Below are 18,059 nucleotides of genomic sequence, written 5' to 3' on the forward strand. Positions count from 1 at the left end.
CTTCTTTCCTGGACCCTGTCTCTTGTCAGTTTCTCTCCCTTGAGTCCACCTCCTTCTCCCCTGTCTTGAACAGTACCTCTGAGCCCCATCCCCTCTTCTTAAGGAAATCAGCCTGGCCTCAGATGGAGCTGTTGTCCTGACAACCCAAAGGCGCATCAGCCTTTCATTGAGGCTGGCTGCTGTTGAAGGGGGCAGTTGTGCAAAGCGAGGGGCCACGCTGAGGGAAGGGAGGAGGGGGATGACGCGGCGGGGCTGCTGAAAACCAGCAGGGTAGGGGGGAGGTGCTGAGTAGAGAGAGAACACGCCAGGGACTAGAGGGAGAAACAGGAAAGGGAGGAGGGGGAGAGAGCTCCTGGGTTGCTGCCGCTGCCGCTGCTGCTGCTGCGAGAGACTGTTTCTTTACTCTCCCTGGCAGGCTCTCCTGCTGCCTGGGAAAGTGGGTTACAGAAGGAAGGAGCTCAGCCCAGACGCTGGCAGAGGAGCAGCCAGCCACAGAGAGTCCAAGGGAGCACCCCTGCCGTTGACAGTCGCCTCCTCCTCGTCATTAAGCGTTTTACATTTGCACTCTTCCTTCGGAAAATTTGTTCCTTCACTTTCTCCCCCCCCCCCCCCCACCCCAGCTTGGATTTGATGAGGGCTTTGTTAAGTCTCAGAGGGGAAAGAGACTGAGCGAGGGAAAGAGCGAGGCAAAGTGGAAGGGAGTGCGCGCTGGACCCGCCCGAGCAGCCTTGGCAGTGGCTGCTAGCCCCACGCGCTAGAGCCCCTCTCCGTGGCCAGCAGCGCGCACACGGGAGTCCACCGCGGACCAACTCGCCGAGGCCACCATGGTCGGGAGAGTTCAGCCCGATCGGAAACAGTTGCCGCTGGTCCTACTGAGACTGCTCTGCCTTCTTCCCACAGGACTGCCCGTTCGCAGCGTGGATTTTAACCGAGGCACGGACAACATCACCGTGAGGCAGGGGGACACGGCCATCCTCAGGTAGGGCTTTCGGGCAACTTTTCTGCTAAGTCTCTGTCAGTGTGTGTGTGTGTGTGTGTGTGTGTGTGTGTGTGTGTGTGTGTGTGTGTGTGTGTGTGTGTGTGATCTTGAACTCCAGCTGCCCTGGGGTTGCAGGCTTGTGGGGGGTGTGTATGTGTGTTTGTGTGCGTGTATGTGTCCCTTGTATTGACTTGAGGACTTAACCGGGAACAGAATTCAAGGGAATCTGGTCCCTGTGGAGAATCAATGGTGCTGGTGGAATGTTGTTCACTTCTTTGAACGTCGTTTTCTCTAGTCAAGAAAGCTTAACTTCATCTATGGCATTAGTGGCAATGGGCTGTATTCACGCTGTGGTAATTGTTCGCGCTTTGCACTTAGAGTTTTGTTGAGGTTCCTCGATTCAGGCACAAGAGTAGTTGAGTTATGGCTCTCAGAGAGTGGTACACAAGCCTGCATTCTCCTTGTTCCTGTGTGTGTGTGTGTGTGTGTGTGTGTGTGTGTGTGTGTGTGTGTGTGTGTGGCTGGTGGTGATGGTGGTGGTGGTGGTGCTCAGCAAGGCTCTCAGTCTGCCCTAGCAGTAGTTTTGATAGAAGACTTTCTGTAAAGATCTCTGAATTGACATCGTAGGCAATAAATCAATCTTACAACTTTGGATGAATACTGAGGCTTTTTTTGGAATGTGGATAGAAATCAACTTAAGAATGAAGAGAAGGAGGAAGAAAAGACCTAGCCTAATGGCAGGCCCTTAAGAATAGACTACTTAAACACAGAGGTGGAGAAGGCATTAACCTGGCATTACATAGATACCACAAATTGACTATTGACTTCAAAGTCTTATCCCCTCTGCAGGTCTGCCAAGCTCTACAATATGATTTGGGATGGGAATTTGGAAAAGCATCCCAAGTCCTTGAGAGTTTGACCCTTCTAAGGTAGAGAGACTTGGATGGTACCTAGTCATTACTCTATTTCCTTAAAACCCACAGCTTCTTTCTTGTATTTCTCCCCCTTCTACCTTCCCCCTCCCCAGCTTTACTTGACTCTCTGGCAGATAATAATAGAAAAGGGGGAAGAAAATAAAGGAAGTATTCTCCTTGGAGATCTTTTAAAATCTCATTTCCTCCAAATATAATGACCCAGTGTTGGTCTGTCTATCTAGATAATATTCCTGGCTGTGGCAATAAAAAACAGTATGCCATAGAAAATCAACCTCTAATCTGTGTGGAAGGAGCTGATAGTGCATAAACCCCGGGGCATCAGGGAGCAGTTCTGTGGCAGAGCTGCCGACAGCAGCAAAGTTTTCTTTTCTTTTCTCAGAAATAAATTTGGTTGGCTGTCACAGAATGTCCTGCTTTGGGATCTCTAGCCTTGTTAGAGATGAAAGTGTGTGTGGTATGGTGTGGTGTGTGTTATGTGTGTGTGTGTTGTATGTACATATGTTGTTCTTGACAGTAAAAAGTAAGCATATGATAGTGTGTGGGTAGCTCTTTCTTCATTTTCTGAGCTTTGAGTGATTATGAATCTCAAAAACCCTCCTAGCCAGAGACTTCCCCTTGTAGTTCTCCAGCTCTGTAAACCTGAACGTGTGATTTATCCGCACGGAGTAATACGATTTATAGAGTAATTTATCTGTTTGCAAAGGGATTTGGACATAATGCAGAAAATATTTTTGCAAACACATAAGCATGCCTTCTCAGCTGCTGACATTCATATTCCCTAACATCATTAACCCTTTACTAGCAGCAAAAACTGTGTGTTTATGCTTATCCTAGAAGTGTTTTTTTCCAGATTACAGGATTAAAGGTGAGAACTGTCTATGCTCTAAATGTATCAAACTTTTGATTTAAATGATTGAAAAGTTTGTAAAATCTTTGTAAGTCAATACCACCTGCATCCTAAGGTATATGTATCTAAGAATCAAAGAAGCAGGTACATATTAATCAGAAGAATAAATGGATTTGGGCACTTTCATGTACTGTAAACATAGATGTCTACATGTAGGAGAAGCAATCTCATTACATAAATATCTGTAGAGGATATGTATGTGCTTTTGCATGATGATGGCTCAAATGAAATGGAGTTTTGTTCTTTTAAGTATCACACTTTATCAGATATTACAGTGTGGAAATGGAGGATGTGAGAAAAGATAACAAATTCAGTGCAGGTTACTCCCAGGGAAAGGGAAAACAAACAAACAGGGTGAAAATAAGTCACCTAGGGAGTCCTTCCCTTCTCCAGACCTCACCTAACATGCCCTCTTTTCTGTGTTCTTTGACTCAGACAGGGCTTTATGTTTGAGGTTGGTGGAGCTCTATCAGAAGTAACTATGGAGAGAGTTACCTTTGTTTTCTTAGCTGACCTTCTTCTCAATCTCTTTAACTTAATCCAGTCTGCTTTGTGGGTCAGTTTTCTGGTGAAGAATAGTGCTGTTACTTTCTGTTTGCAAGTCTAGCCTGGGAAAGGCATGCTTCCACTTTATTTGTGACATTTTGCTGGGAGTGTGAGCTTCCAGGGGAGGAGAGGAAGGAGAACTGGATTCATTGGCAGTCACAGGAGATGTTTGGCACTGAGAAAGTGAAATGGCAAGAAGAGAAAAATCCTCGCTTAGTGAGTGTGTGGCCCTGAATAATTTGAAATGGTAAGAGGAGACAAGGGAGGCTTGTAGTTCTGATGGGCCAATGACAGGAGCTTAGCTGATGCGTCTCCAGAACATTCACCTTCTTGTTTCCATAAACTAGAGTTTCAGTACGAATCTAGGAACTGATAATTATTTTTGTATAAAATAATTTTGGTGCAACTGTGCATTTTGTTAGGGAAGTGATAATCTTGCAGTCATATTCCGTAATTTCCATCTTTTTGAAAAACATGAAAACAGAATTATGACCAGACTTGAAGGATATAGCCTGACATACACACACCTAACCTGGTTGTTTCTTGGAGGAAACTTCAGATCTTTACGAAAACTTATATGAGGACCTGATGAGAACCACCAGACCACTTCCATTCCAAAGCCAAGCAACCAAAGTGTAGTCCACAGATCTGTAGTGCACCAGCAATTCAGTGCCTGGAGTTCCCTTCTAGACAGAGTGAATCTGAATATGCTTTTAGACTGCTTTGCATGGGAAAGCATGTGACACATAGGTATCTCAGAGGTGTTACTCATAATGCACCTCAAGTGTTGTTTGCTTGTTTTTGTGTTTGTTAACAAACCCCAACTACTTCAGTGCTACCATCTTAAATAAGGGGTTCCATCAATCCTTAGAAGAATTTCCTGTCCTTGCCTTACTAACCCTTTACCCTGACCACAGACATCCACTATTGTTTAATCTTGATGGATTGAAACACATGTAGATCTCTTGATAAATTACAGACAATTGGAAATAGGTTGTACTCCATAACAATCTTTCAAATTATGAAATTTTAATGGCCACACTGACCATCTTATCAATATTGGCATGGATAGATATTGATAGGGTGCTAGATCTCAAACAACTACAGAGGCTGCAGAAGACATTCTCATTATTGTGCACCTGCTCATGAAGTTTCTTTGTTAATATTCCTATGCATACACATATAAAGATAAAATATAGGGATGTATATGGTAAAATGTAGGTTCTTCCCAGAAATGTGATTATAATTAATCTAAAATTGAGATATTGAACTGATATTTATAATTCCATCCCTCTTTGATGTTTGAGGGATATTATAGTATTTTTATGATGACAATATTTTCCCCATTGAAATGACAACATACTTAATAAGTATATGGGACTTTGAATGAAACTAAGTGGCAATGTGAATGGTACTTAATTTTTGTTTTCCTAAATTTTAGGTGTTTGTTTCTCTGTTTGTTTCTATACTAAGAGGGAGGAAAGAAAAAAATGATGGGATTATTTGACAATAAAATATAATAAATCTTGCTCAGATTCAAGAGAAAACATGACTCCTCTTCTATAAGGCATCTGGAACGCCTACATTCACTAAGAAAGTGTCAACACTCAAACAAACTCCTGGCACAATATGTGATTCTTTTTTTTTTTACTACTTATAATTCACTATTTGAAAACAAACTTTGTGGGCCTACAGTGAGAGTCTGTAACAATTATGAGCTTTCCTTTCTATGTAGCTAAGTCACTAAAGGTAATCAAAATTTATTGGCTATCACTAATACTTTAAGGACCATCCATTGCCTATAAAACCCTTCATTAAATATACATTGTAAAATATGGAGTTCAGCATGCTATATATATCATTTGGCTTATGGCATTTTATATACATTTTACTAATGAATGGTTATGCACCTGTAAATTATACTGTTTGTTGTCATTTATGGCCCAAGAAAAAGAACAGGCAAAGCTCATGAGACAATTGTAAACTGTGAGTTCTTGTGCTTCTGTGAGTGTTGAACATATGAGTATATATATATATATATGTATATGTATATATATACATATACATATATATATATATATATATATATATATATATATATATATAAACAAACATACAATGCAAGGTGTAGGCAGTTTTCCTGGTTTATGTAATTTTGACTTCAAATGAATTGTACAACTGTGGTGATTCATGCCCTAAGGCAATAGGTGAGGGTTCAGCATTTGTGTTTCCCAAAGCTGATCCTGCATAACAGCAAACTCAGGCCAAAAAGGATTAGTGCACTTTGTTGTGGTCACTGCTAGCTTCAAATACAGACAGCTGTGACTCACCTGATAGGAAGTGGCCTGAATGTGCTGGTCTCCTTCATGTCATCATCTGAGCCTTAGAGATACCATTCCTCCAAGCTACTACTTTCTGATTTCAGTGGATGGTCCTGTACTCTGCATGTGTTGCCTGTGAGTTCCCAAGACTCATAAGACCTAGGTTCTAAATTTGGATCTTTCCTTGTAGGCTATGACTTTGAGCAAATCTCTGAATTATTTTGAGCTGCAGTTTCAGTTTGAAAATGCTGAAACTGTCTATTTTAGTTACTGTACAAGGTTCAGAAGCTCACAATAGGTAAAGAAGGGGAGTTTGTTGAACTGTAAAGTGCTACAGAAGAATGAAGCCCCACTCCAGCCCAAGATGCATGCAGCCAGATAGTCATTATGTAACAATTGTAGAAGGACCCTGTTTCTTGCGCTTGAGCATTGAGCCAATGGTTCTCAACTTGTAGATCACAACACCTTTTTGAGGTGTGTTGGGGTGTGTCGAATGACCCTTTCACAGAGGTCACCCAAGATCACCAGTAAAGACAGATATTTACAGTACGATTCATAACAGTAGCAAAATTACAGTGATGAAGTAGCAATGAAAATAGTTTTATGTTTGGGGGCGGGGTCACCACAACAATGAGGAACTATGTTAAAGGGTCACAGCATTAGGAAGGTTGAGAACCACTGATTTGAGCAGATAAGAAAGAACTTTGCATGGAGGCCCCGCCTCCAGAATGTCTCATTCAGTTGGCCTACAGCATAGTCTGACCATCTGCATTTTTACCAGTGCTTAGATGACATTGAAGCTGAAGATGTGGGCTGCAGTTTGAGAAGGACCGCAAGGTTTTTGTATCAGTGTGGTCCACAGGTGGGCACCGGAAATAACACAGTCACTTGTTACAAACAGGAATCGGAATCGATTCCAAACTGGCTTTGAGGATCTACATTTTTAAGGAAATCCCCAAGAAGTTCCTAAGCACTCTCAAGTTAGAAACTCCCTGATTTGAGTTCTCACAGCCATGCATCTCACCCAGAGAGGTTTTGGAAAACACTGAAGCTGTTTTTAATTTATGTGCATTGGTGTTTTGCTTGTATGATGGTGTCAGGTACCCTGGAACTGAGTTACAGACAGTTGTGAGCTGCCATGTGGGTGCTGGGAATTGAACTCAGGTCCTCTAGAAGAACAGCCAGTGCTCTTAGCCACTGAGCCATCTCTCCAGCCCCGAAGCTGTAGATTTTTTGACACTCATAACCTCTTATTGGATGTTTTGAGGAAGACCTATCTTTAACTTGTTGCTTCTTGGTTTTAATGGTTCAGTTATGTAAACAGAATTAAGGACCACCAGATTAGTGTGTGAAAAAAAATTCACTTTTACAAACCATATTTATAGCAGCATTTAATAGATAAGCAGTAAAATTTTAGTCTTGTGTGGCTTAAGAAATATGCCATCAAACAAAAAGATTCAATTTCAATTGGGTTGCCATAGTTCCATCTCTTTACTATATGATTTCATAACTACAAAAAAATTAAATAAATGGTGGTGTGACTTTATTGTAGACCCAATTTACATAATATCTGTTGCAATTGTGTCAAAGCTCGATTTCTTAAAACCATCACCCTGTGCTTACTTTATGATTTAGTCTAGCAGGATTTAAAAGTGGCTGTTTTTGTCAGTGTTTTAGTGTTGTTTTTAATGCTGTCTCTAAGAGAGTTGAAGGGGAATAGTCAGACAAGAAAACCTTCTTAGTGAGAATCTATTCAAACAGGCTTAATGCTTCGGATTCATATTTCCATGCACACAAACATGGTTAGCAAAACAACTGTATTTGTAGAATTCTCCTTGCCTTTACATTTTGATCAGTCTTACTTTAAATTCAAAGACAACTCTTTATTTTCATAGATAAATACTTTCCCTCTTTTCATGAAGTGTGTGGTAAGTTTAGGTGGCTTACTAGGAAGCCAGAAGGGTCAAGCAGGCAGAAATAGCCTCATCTATTAGATGTGGATAACTGACCTCTGCCAGGCACACAGCAAGCTATTCTAACACTCAAATGAAAAAGCGAGCATCAAAGTGTTTTATCAACTATACAATGATATAAAACACAAGCTCTTAAAGATTATTGTCATACTTAAAACAGAAAATAACTTCTAGAAAATGAGAAAATTTAATAAAATGGCTTTTATTCTTATTTTTATGGTCCATGCTCCTCATTTGTTCACAGCTCTTTTTATTAAGTCCTTTAAAGTCCCAAGAATCTTGGAATATCATTGTATCACTTACTTGGAGCACAGGGTGAGTGAACACGTTTTTGTAGTCACCTGCAATCAAAACAAGATCTCAAGTTAATGTGTGATTAACCTTCGCAAAATAAAACCCTTTACTCCAGGCTTCCTTAATTACTGCTGGAGAGAGGCACAGACATTTAGAATAGGAAAAGCCTTAGAGATTAGGCAGTCCACTGTCATTTTAAAGGACTGCAACTGAGGAGAAATTTAGTTGGCTGCTCAAAAGCGTAAGTGACTATTTGAGCCTAAAAGCTCCTGTCATTTATTCTCATACAGTATGATGAGAAAGTAGTTTCCTGTTTTTCATTGCAACTCATGATACATCTTTTAATCAGTCTACATGCCCCAAATTATGCTCAAAATATCCCTTCTCTTTTCTTCCTTGTGAACATTTCTTCTCTCTATTCCTCTTTCCACTTCTTTTCTCCTTCCCTCCTCTCTCTCTCCTCCGCCTTATCACCACAAATAAATTTTACATTTGTTGATGAAAGACCATCCAGTTATAGAAAGGCAAGGATTTTTCCCCCTGAAATGACCCGTTTTTTAACTTGCTCACCATTTCTCTAAGCCAAGGTTGTTGTCTTTCTTCAAACTGTAGCCTCAAGATTCTATTCTTAGAGCCCATTCTTGTAGTTGGCAAAACCGGTCCCAAGATCTCCTGGGCTCATTTGAAAGTCCTTTTCCGTCATGACTCTGGTCTTTTTGTTTATTGCTCAGACTTCTTTGGCTTCAAGTCTTTTTCCCAAGGTTGCACTTACTACTTATTTATTGTTACCCATGGCCTTATGCCTGGTTACGTTCTGTACTTTCTCTTTCAGGGGACTCAGTTAGGATAGATTCACAAAGATGTGATCTGAGTCTTTCCTTTCATTTAATTGGCTGTCTAGTACATAGCTCAGAGATTACTATACATGTTAGAGCCCTTCTTGGTTTGTTAGTTAAAATATTGGAAGTAAGTAAATACTACTTTTCAAAACTTATTATATATATATATATATATATATATATATATATATATATAAATAAAATTTATAATTTGCTTTAGGCTAGCAATGTCTGTGATGTTTGGTGGCCCAGAACGAACTGGATATAGAGTCTTCTTAATTCCTGTAAAATACACTCTATGGAGGAGCCTTTGGGTTTTTGCTGTGGCATGAACAATGAAATTTCTTGAAGCTCTCTTACAAGGTCCAGTGTGAAATCAGGGAGAGCGAATATGTTAGCCAAGGGAACGGCAAATTACAATGGGGTAAATAATGGAACACCCCCTCCAGGGAACCACAGAGAGGAGACATTCCAGGGTCACAGGAAATCTGCCATCTCCCTATGAAGACTCAGTCAGGACTGGTAGGGCTTAGAGAAGGAACAGAGTTCTTGGAACATAACTTGAATAGACGGAGGCCTCAAGAATGAGTGACTTGGAACCCAAGACCATTAGCAAGATGGGTGACTTGCTCAAGCTGTAAAACCTGGGGACTCTGGCCATAGAACTGAAACTCTGTATAAAGTCTGTGGTAACGTTAGGGTGACTGACGGTGAACTTCAGAGCACTGGGCTTTACTTCTTATTTGTAAGATGAAGATCAGAGAACCTTGTCCAGCTCTATGGAGGTAGGGGGGAATGAAGACAACATTTTGAAATGACCTTGCTTCTTGATTACTTAGTTAAGCTTATCAGATTGTATCTCTCTACATAGATCTTCCAGACTTCACAAGATTGGGATAACCATGAACCCAAGTATTCCTTCTGATATCCCAAGTCTGTTGTTTTCCAACATTAGTTTACAAATATCACCAGATTCTGCAAAGGTCACTCTTCATCTATAAATCCTTAGCTTGAATAACCCTCTATGACCAGCTTCCTACACCAACTGACAACACCAACTCAGGGCCTCTCCTGTTTGCAGCTCATGGTGTGCTCATTATTACATGCCCAGTATTGGGTTCTAGATCATTTACAGTGCTCTCTTCCTGGAGCCTCTTCCTTTGCTATCTCCTCCCACTCTCCCATGATGCTTTGTTATGAGATCACCCCTCCCACACGTCCCTTCAGGCTCAGGGCTCTGTTATACAGCTGTCTTGTTCAGAAAAATCCGCTCTAATTCTCTAGGTGGGCTAAGCGTCCTATTTATTTTCACCGATAGCCTCTCTCCATACCTTGTGCTTAGGGTTTAGTATACTCTGGGAAAACACTCTGTTTATTTCTTCCTTGCCTCAAGGACAGGCATCTAATCTACTTTACCATTTAATCTCAGAATTTAGCTTAGGATCTGTAGGAGCTCAAATAAATATTTGCCCGGTAAGCCGAATAGAGAAGGATGGTAACACTATATATCAAGCAGACTAGACTTTGATTTATAAAAGAAGAAACAAATTAGGAGAAGGCAGGACTGAAGGAAGATATTTTGGTAGGAATTCAAACACTATTAGATTAATTATGGGTCTGCAACTGCAGAAGCCATAGTAGTAAAAACCACATATCAATTATTCTCTGATGGCGTTTGAGAGTGAATATGTGGGTTTCTCTAGAAGTACTTTCAACATTTCTGATAGCAGCTACTTTCCAAGCATGGATTTAAAAAAAAAAAAAAAAACTGAAAAAGCAAATGGGCATAGTTTGTACAGATCCTAAAGTTTCACCAGCCCCAAGACTCTGCTCTTTTCTCTGACAGAGGAACCGCCTTGTGTGAAGAGGACTCACTGTGTGCTCCCGAGGTGTGGTGCTGAGATTTCTCCCTCTAGTGGTGACTGGGGACATGCAGGGTCTAGATCAGGATTTAGAGCAAACCTAAGGTTGCAGGGTGGTGTGCAGCCAGTGTCCATCCATTCTACTTTTGTTGTTGTTGTCGTTTCTTGGAGAATAAGAAAGGGTAACTATCACTTTCATTTGTAAGGTACAAATTCCTCCTGCATGATGACGCCAACCCGGGTTGTACATTTTACAGCTCATTACTCCTTCCTGGAGAAACAGAAAACGAAGTGTATAGTGAACTTTGTAATACTCTCAAAATTCCCTCCTGCATGTTTTTCCATAGTGGAGATGGACATCATTTATAGGAAACTAGAGAAAGTGCTTATAACTCAGGAAAAACTTGGCACAGCCCTTTATGCAATGCCACATGGTTATTTATTCCATTGCAATATATGATCATATGTTTCCATATTAATTATCTGTGTATTGTGTACAGTTAATTATGTCTGTTCTAAAGTTGTGCATTACTCATGCCACCCTTGTGCCACAATTCACTATAAGGTACAGAAGTTGAGCATGCCTGTAGTGCAGCTGAGCACTAAGTAAAGCCAAGCGCAGCAAGTATCTACCTGTTAAAACACTGATTAGGAAAAACTTGATATCCTGACTTCTTTTAGTATGCCTTCAGGTAAACCTCATTCTTGCATACCAGACCACTCATTTTGTGAAATTTTAGTTTTAAATAGTTCCAATTTGTGCCTGATATTTGTCCCGACATAGCCGAAGATTACTGTCACCTTATGCATAGTCTAATATGTTTGTATGACCATACCTTATTTGATACACCTGAACCATTAATTCAGCAGATGGAGTGAGTCTTGTTGATGCTCTGTCTAACCTCTGTTCTATCTTATTATGGTTGAAAATACGAAGAAATAATTATAGTAGCCATGATGGACTGCTTGACATATAATGGTAGATTATATAAACAACAAAGGAATGTAAGTTTTGGTTCTGAGAATGTCATTAACTATACTAACTTTAGGAGTATTAGTAGTTTCCTTTGCTAAAACATCAAACTGAGTGTGATTCTTATTGGCTTCTTAAGAAAGATCTTGATCTGATAAATCAAAGAAACATGGCTGAAAATAGCTGAGTTCATCAGCAGAAGGAATCCATGCTGTTATAAGCAGAATGATGATATGCTCAAATTAAAAACAAAACAAAACAACTCCAAAGTTATCTTATAAATGTCTTTATGTATGAAATATAAAAATTATATATGCCTTAGTTCTTGCACAAAAGTAAAACAGAATTCAAAATCTAGTTCTTCTAAAAATAAGACTATGTATTTTTACAGAATCTGTTATGAGGTGTAAACAATCTGTGTCATGAATATGCATAATCTATTGTATGGATGTGCTTAACTGAAGATACTAATTTTATTTTTAATTTATGTCTACAAATATTTATAATTATATATAAATCCAAAAGCATAAAATTTCCATACCAAAGAAATGAACTTGGGTCACAGCACATTTTTACAGGTACCTAATTAATATGATCTATCAGTAGTGGAGAATTTTACTGAAGAAAACTAAAATTTTTAGATTATCAAAGATGAGAACAATATACAAGTATCACATATTAAGTGACTTAATTTGTTCTGATTAATGTTTTATTTTAAACACTTCTTATAAAAGGTGCTAAATCTATTTTTTTTTTTTTTTTTGATTTTTCGAGACAGGGTTTCTCTGTGTAGCTTTGCGCCTTTCCTGGAACTCACTTGGTAGCCCAGGCTGGCCTCGAACTCACAGAGATCCGCCTGGCTCTGCCTCCCAAGTGCTGGGATTAAAGGCGTGCGCCACCACCGCCCGGCTTAAATCTATTTTCTAAGAGAAGTAACATTCCTTGTTTCTTGTTTCTATCCAGTCAGAGCTATTGTGAGGTTCCCAAAGACTAGCATAGGACCTAAAGGTTTTTCTCTATTTTCTCTACCAAGACAGATATTAATGCCACCTTACCTGATGGAGAAGTAATTGTGTTTTGTTTGGTCCACTTTCATTCAGTTTTTGGTGCTTGAAACTCAAGTGCAGACTAAATTAATGTTTTCTTTCACTCACAGTTGATCTAGTGACCTAGTTGTCTTTTATTAAGCATGCTTGCTGAAGGAAGGAGGGGGAACTACCCAGTGAAAAACAAGAAGAATTTTAACCAAATATCTATATTTTAACAGATGAAATATCAAAATTATGACATCATATCCTTTTAATTGTACATCCTAGATAAATGAAATTATTAGAAATATATTAGAAGTTTAAGCTGCGAGATCTGTCTGCATAATGCCCAAGACACTACAAAATTTAAAAATGTTTAATTGAAGAAGTGGTTGACACCAAAACTTGTAGAAAACAAAAGTAGCTTCAGAGTATTATGATAGGCATCTAATATGATCCTAGTTATAAATGAAATGGAAATGTGCGTTAAATGATAAATCAGCCAAAGGAAAACACGAAACAAGTAAGTACTAAGATATAACTTTACATTGTTTTGAAAAGTAAGCAGTGACTGCTAGAAGCCAACATGGTTTCCCTGGGGACATACTTCAGCATAGAGAATAGGCTCCTTTATGAAAAAATAATTCTTCAAGCTGGTGGATAAGGAAAACACCATTCACCTTGAAGATCTGGATTTTGACAAAATTCCTTTTATAGATCCAAGAATGGGTTATGGATTCAGAATGAGGTAAATTCTTTTCAGTGTTGAACAGATGAATACTGATGGTGCTAAAAAAACTCATTTAGACTGTCTCTGACCATGATCACTATTTGGATAATAACAGTGTAAGGACAGGTGTGATGATGTGAATGACACCAAGAGAAGATGACTACGAGGTGTTAGTTCACATGGTGTTACATAAATGTGGATGAAATATACAAGAGAAAAACTGTGGCTTTGTATGGAAGAAGGGTGCCCTATGTACGTGATTTTACTGTGTTTCATCCGGAAAATAAAACACTTAAGTCAAAAAGAAATGCATTTGTAGCTAGAGTTTTCCTGCCTGGCCCACAGTCAGGACAAATCTCTCTCACCCGCCAGTCCTGCAGCCACTCAGACCCAACCAAGTAAACACAGAGACTTACATTGCTTACAAACTGTATGGCTGTGGCAGGCTTCTTGCTAACTGTTCTTATAGCTTAAATTAATTCATTTCTATAAATCTACACCTTGCCACGTGGCTCGTGGCTTACCGGCATCTTCACATGCTGTTTCTCATTGTGGCGGCTGGCAGTGTCTCTGACTCAGCCTTCCACTTCCCAGCTTTATTCTCCTCCTTGTCCCGCCTATACTTCCTGCCTGGTCACTGGCCAATCAGTGATTTATTTATTGACCAACCAGCAACACACTTGACATACAGACCATCCCATAGCATGCATTTATGGTACTTTTAATTAAATAGAACACGGTTTAGTTGAATAAGAACTTTTGGTGAATAACTTAAAAGATGAACAGTCAAGTGGCATAATGAAAACTGCAGGGCATCCACGCCAGAAAACCCGGCCCCATGCACCATTCTGCCATCTTTTGGCTTTGTATGTGTGGGGCTTCTGTTTCTAATTTTAGAAAATATAAGTGATCCAATGATATTTTTTCCCCCACCTTCAAGGATGTTATAGGAATGAATTTGGTGGATCTATAATTCTACTCGTGTACGTCCTGGTTATCTTTATTAAATCTAAGTTACTTTTCTACCAAATAAAATGGATTTCCTTGAGCGGAAATAAATTTTGTTATTTGTATATTGAAAACAGAGGTCAGAGGACCACCAGTAAGCATTCTAACCAACAGAAACCTTTCATATAGTACACAGTTGAAGTGGGAAGTTTTCCAGGGCTTCTCTGGAATATGTATTCTATAATTCTACTATGTTCTGAATTTCCACTCTAGTTCATTTTGTTTGTATTTAATCTTAAATTTTGTCAGTATCACATTATATTTTTTGTTATGAAGGATTTCATTCAAAACTGGGTGCTGTACCAATTTTCAGCAAGTTTTGATATTCGTCTTCTTATTGTTTTGCTCCCTCGGCAGAATTTGCAAACCTCTCAAAAGATACTGACATTTCATTAAAACTGAAGTCCTGTTTAGACCTCTCATCATTCTTCAGAGAACAATATTAAGACACATACAATCTCAAAGTTACTTTTATAGTTCAGATTGCTTCACAGAAATAGAGAAGATTAGTCGGGTAAACCCTGACCGTACCCGACTTCTAACAGCCTCCACTCCTTGTGTTAGGAGAAGTTTGCTCAATTTCACCCTGTAGTCTGACACCCCATTGTATGCAACACCTCTCACTGAAATTTCCTACCACCTCATCTGAAAATTATAGGAACAGGATGCCTAATGCTCACAATCAGATTTTCACCCTGTGTCAACCTCCTGATCAACACGGATTTTAGACTCTTATTCCCCAACAGAGTACAACATGAAGCTACTTCCTAATTCACGTTTCCTTTGGCTCTCTCTTCTCTGAGGCCTTAGGCATCCAGACCTTGAACTCTTACGTCCCTGGCTCTGTAGGGACACAGCCATCTCCCAGATGCTTAATATCATTCTTTCTTTTATCAGGTCCCACAGTGTTATCAGAGACAGTTTCCAGGAGAGTGGAACAAAGTATGGCAGAGGTCCTGGTCCATTTCCTGTGAAATCTGCTGGTCCTAAGCTGAGCAACACTTGGCTGTGTCGGTTTTTACTTTCCTATCAAGTTTCCTCTCCAGAAATAATAAAGCAAATAAACTTGAATTTCTGACTTTTCTCTTCTTACAACTTAAATATCCTCTGCCACCATATATGAGATCAACAAACCGACAACTTGCATCCGTATATCTAGGTTAATAATGTAGCCACCTGCTCTTGAACCCAAGTCTTTCATCAAAACCAGAATTTTTGCTCTTATTTTATATGCACCACCTTCCATTTCTATGTCATGCTGCAAGGAGACCTTAATTTATTTAAAAGTGCAACTGCTAAAATTCATAAACAGCAACCATCAGAGTATGAAAGCAGGCTCTTCCTGTTGGTCTGACAGGTTCTCAGCTGACTGCCTCATCATTTGCAGTATTTATGAAGACAGAGCCATGTTTGCAAGATTTTGTGAAACCAGGGAACTTTAAAGTATATAAAGTGGAATTCAGGTAACAGTTTTGGAAAAAACCTCAGAAACATCAAGTAAAAGTGAGAGGTTAAAAAGAAGAATGAAAAGGTAGAGACTTTGAGAGAAGAAAATCAGGCAAGGATCTGATATCAAGATTTCAGGAAAGCACAAATACCTCCATTCTCCTGTGTGGAAAGTGCTGAGTATTCTGAAATGGCAAAATCACAAACACAAAAAATGAAACTGGGACTTATTAAAATATAGTAATATCGGGTATAAGTATTATCTGACAGAGTTTTAAATAATTCAGAATTAGTTCTGTAACACTAAAGTTGCAGTTTCTCTGCCATGCGCTCCTGTAGAGCTTGGGGATTGTGTCAGAACTTCTTATGGATCCTAGATGCTATATGGAGACATAACATATCTCAAACATGGTTTGCTGCCGTTTCCCATATATGTGCAGTCTCTGTTATAATTAAAAGAACATACACATTTTGTGATCCAGGGTTTTTTCCCCAAATTTAAACTTTCTTAATAAATAAGATCTTAATAACCAGAGTTGAGGGTGTAACTCATTTTGTAGTATGCTTGCCTAGCCTGCCCAAGATCCTGGATGGAGGCAGGAGGATCAGAAGTTCAAGGTTATCCTTGTGCTACATAGTGAGTTCAAGGCAAGCCTGGGATGACCTGTCCAAAACAGGAGGGTGGCTCATCAAGATCATTAGAGTCAAAAAGTTTGCAGACTTTTCTAGACTAGGCAAAGGTGCCTTCATTTAAAAGCATAGTATGAAGAAGAGGGTTGACAGGGAGATAGAAAAGGCCATTCTAAATAAATCATTTATTTGATTTGTAGAATGATAAAATTTATCATTCTACATAAATGATAAATCACAAATAAAAATCCATCCATGGGGGAATTAGGAAACACAGATAGAGCTATGAAATGGGAGTAAATGCAGAAGATAAGCTGAATTTAACTGGAAGAATTGAGTGTAAAGATCCACTAAACCTCAAGGTTGAGTAGCCCACTGAGGTATAACGCAGAATTTGGGGTCAAGCAAAACTCTGAACTATGCGGAATCATGAAATACTCTCCTAATTGAGGACATTATGTGTTTTTTTTAAAAAAAAAATACCCAGAGATGGAATTTAACATGAACATGTGTACCTAAACCTATGCTAGAACCTGTAATTATGAAATAAATTACAAACATTGGTAATTTTAAGCCTAAGAATTAGGGCTCTTTACTTGCATTGGTCATTTCAAAGCTTTGTCTATATATCTTTAAGTTTTAATTTACCAATATATTTACTTTTATGAAGGACCCACACCATACACATTTCAGTCCTAACAGGACCCATTCTGTTCTAGGACCTCAAGGAACCAATACAATACAAAAATTTAGGTAGCAACCTACATAGTAGATTCCTAATTGTGGCTCAGATGGCTACTGAGAAAATGCTGTAGGTTGATGTGCTACAATGGGTGATTTTAATGGAAGAGCTGAATCTTAAGATTCAGAGAAACACGATGGTGGTACAGAATGACTAGGGAGGCAGGCATGGCACTAAGAAGAAGGCATAACAAACACAGGAAACCTATTTCAGTTTGTGTGCTATTAAAATTATCCCAGGAGACTTTTGTTTTGCAAGCTCTTTGGCACACTTCTTGACTTCAAGGCAGATTAGTAATAATAATTACACCCTTGTACTGTAGCTTCTTGGGCTCATAATCCCTCAGCATGAAATGCAGCCTTCCTGTTCTTTGGACAGCACTGAGCTGCTACAGAGGCAGGAACTGGAAGGGGTTGAGGCCAGGACTCAGGAAAAGATGGCACAGATAATCCTGGGTGTAGCCACACTTCGGTTTTGCTTACCCTGATGCATCGCAGGGCTTTTTACAGTTTTATTACTATTATCTTGCTTGTATTTTCTTTATACTTGGTAAATTTAATGAGCTGTCTCTAAGTAATGGAGCTGTTTTATTCCCAATGCTATCACTCTATTCCAAATCCTTATCAGTGCATGACAATGTTACTCATCTCAGTCTTTCCACATGTTCAGTTCCGAATTTTTGCTAGGCTCTGGGCTAAGTGTTGGCAATCAGGGGTGAGAAAGACGAAGGTTAGAGTCCAGTCCTTTAGATTTTTAGTAATTGAGCTTTTCTTTTTCAAACACATCTTTTCAGTAATTCTTTACCTTGTCTAATAAACTAAAAGTGACCTCAAATCTATGTCACAT

At 39.3% G+C, this 18,059-nt stretch overlaps 1 protein-coding gene across 3 annotated transcripts in view; it reads left to right on the forward strand.

Moving 5' to 3' along the window:
• The first annotated feature begins 342 nt into the window (after window positions 1–342).
• The window catches only part of Lsamp (limbic system associated membrane protein), a 620,698-nt gene continuing 602,981 nt past the window's right edge, over window positions 343–18,059 (forward strand). For 2 of the 3 annotated variants that reach the window (XM_052740699.1, XM_052740700.1), the window contains exon 1: window positions 343–979. In XM_052740699.1, the coding sequence (XP_052596659.1) occupies window positions 825–979 (155 nt within the window). In that variant the 5' untranslated portion in view covers window positions 343–824. The remainder of the gene's footprint in view (window positions 980–18,059) is intronic. The other variant, XM_052740701.1, reaches the window with a different exon arrangement.

This window comes from Peromyscus californicus, unplaced genomic scaffold (assembly GCF_007827085.1).
Source record: "Peromyscus californicus insignis strain IS unplaced genomic scaffold, ASM782708v3 Scaffold_16__1_contigs__length_79575227, whole genome shotgun sequence".
Taxonomy (NCBI): Eukaryota; Metazoa; Chordata; class Mammalia; order Rodentia; family Cricetidae; genus Peromyscus; species Peromyscus californicus.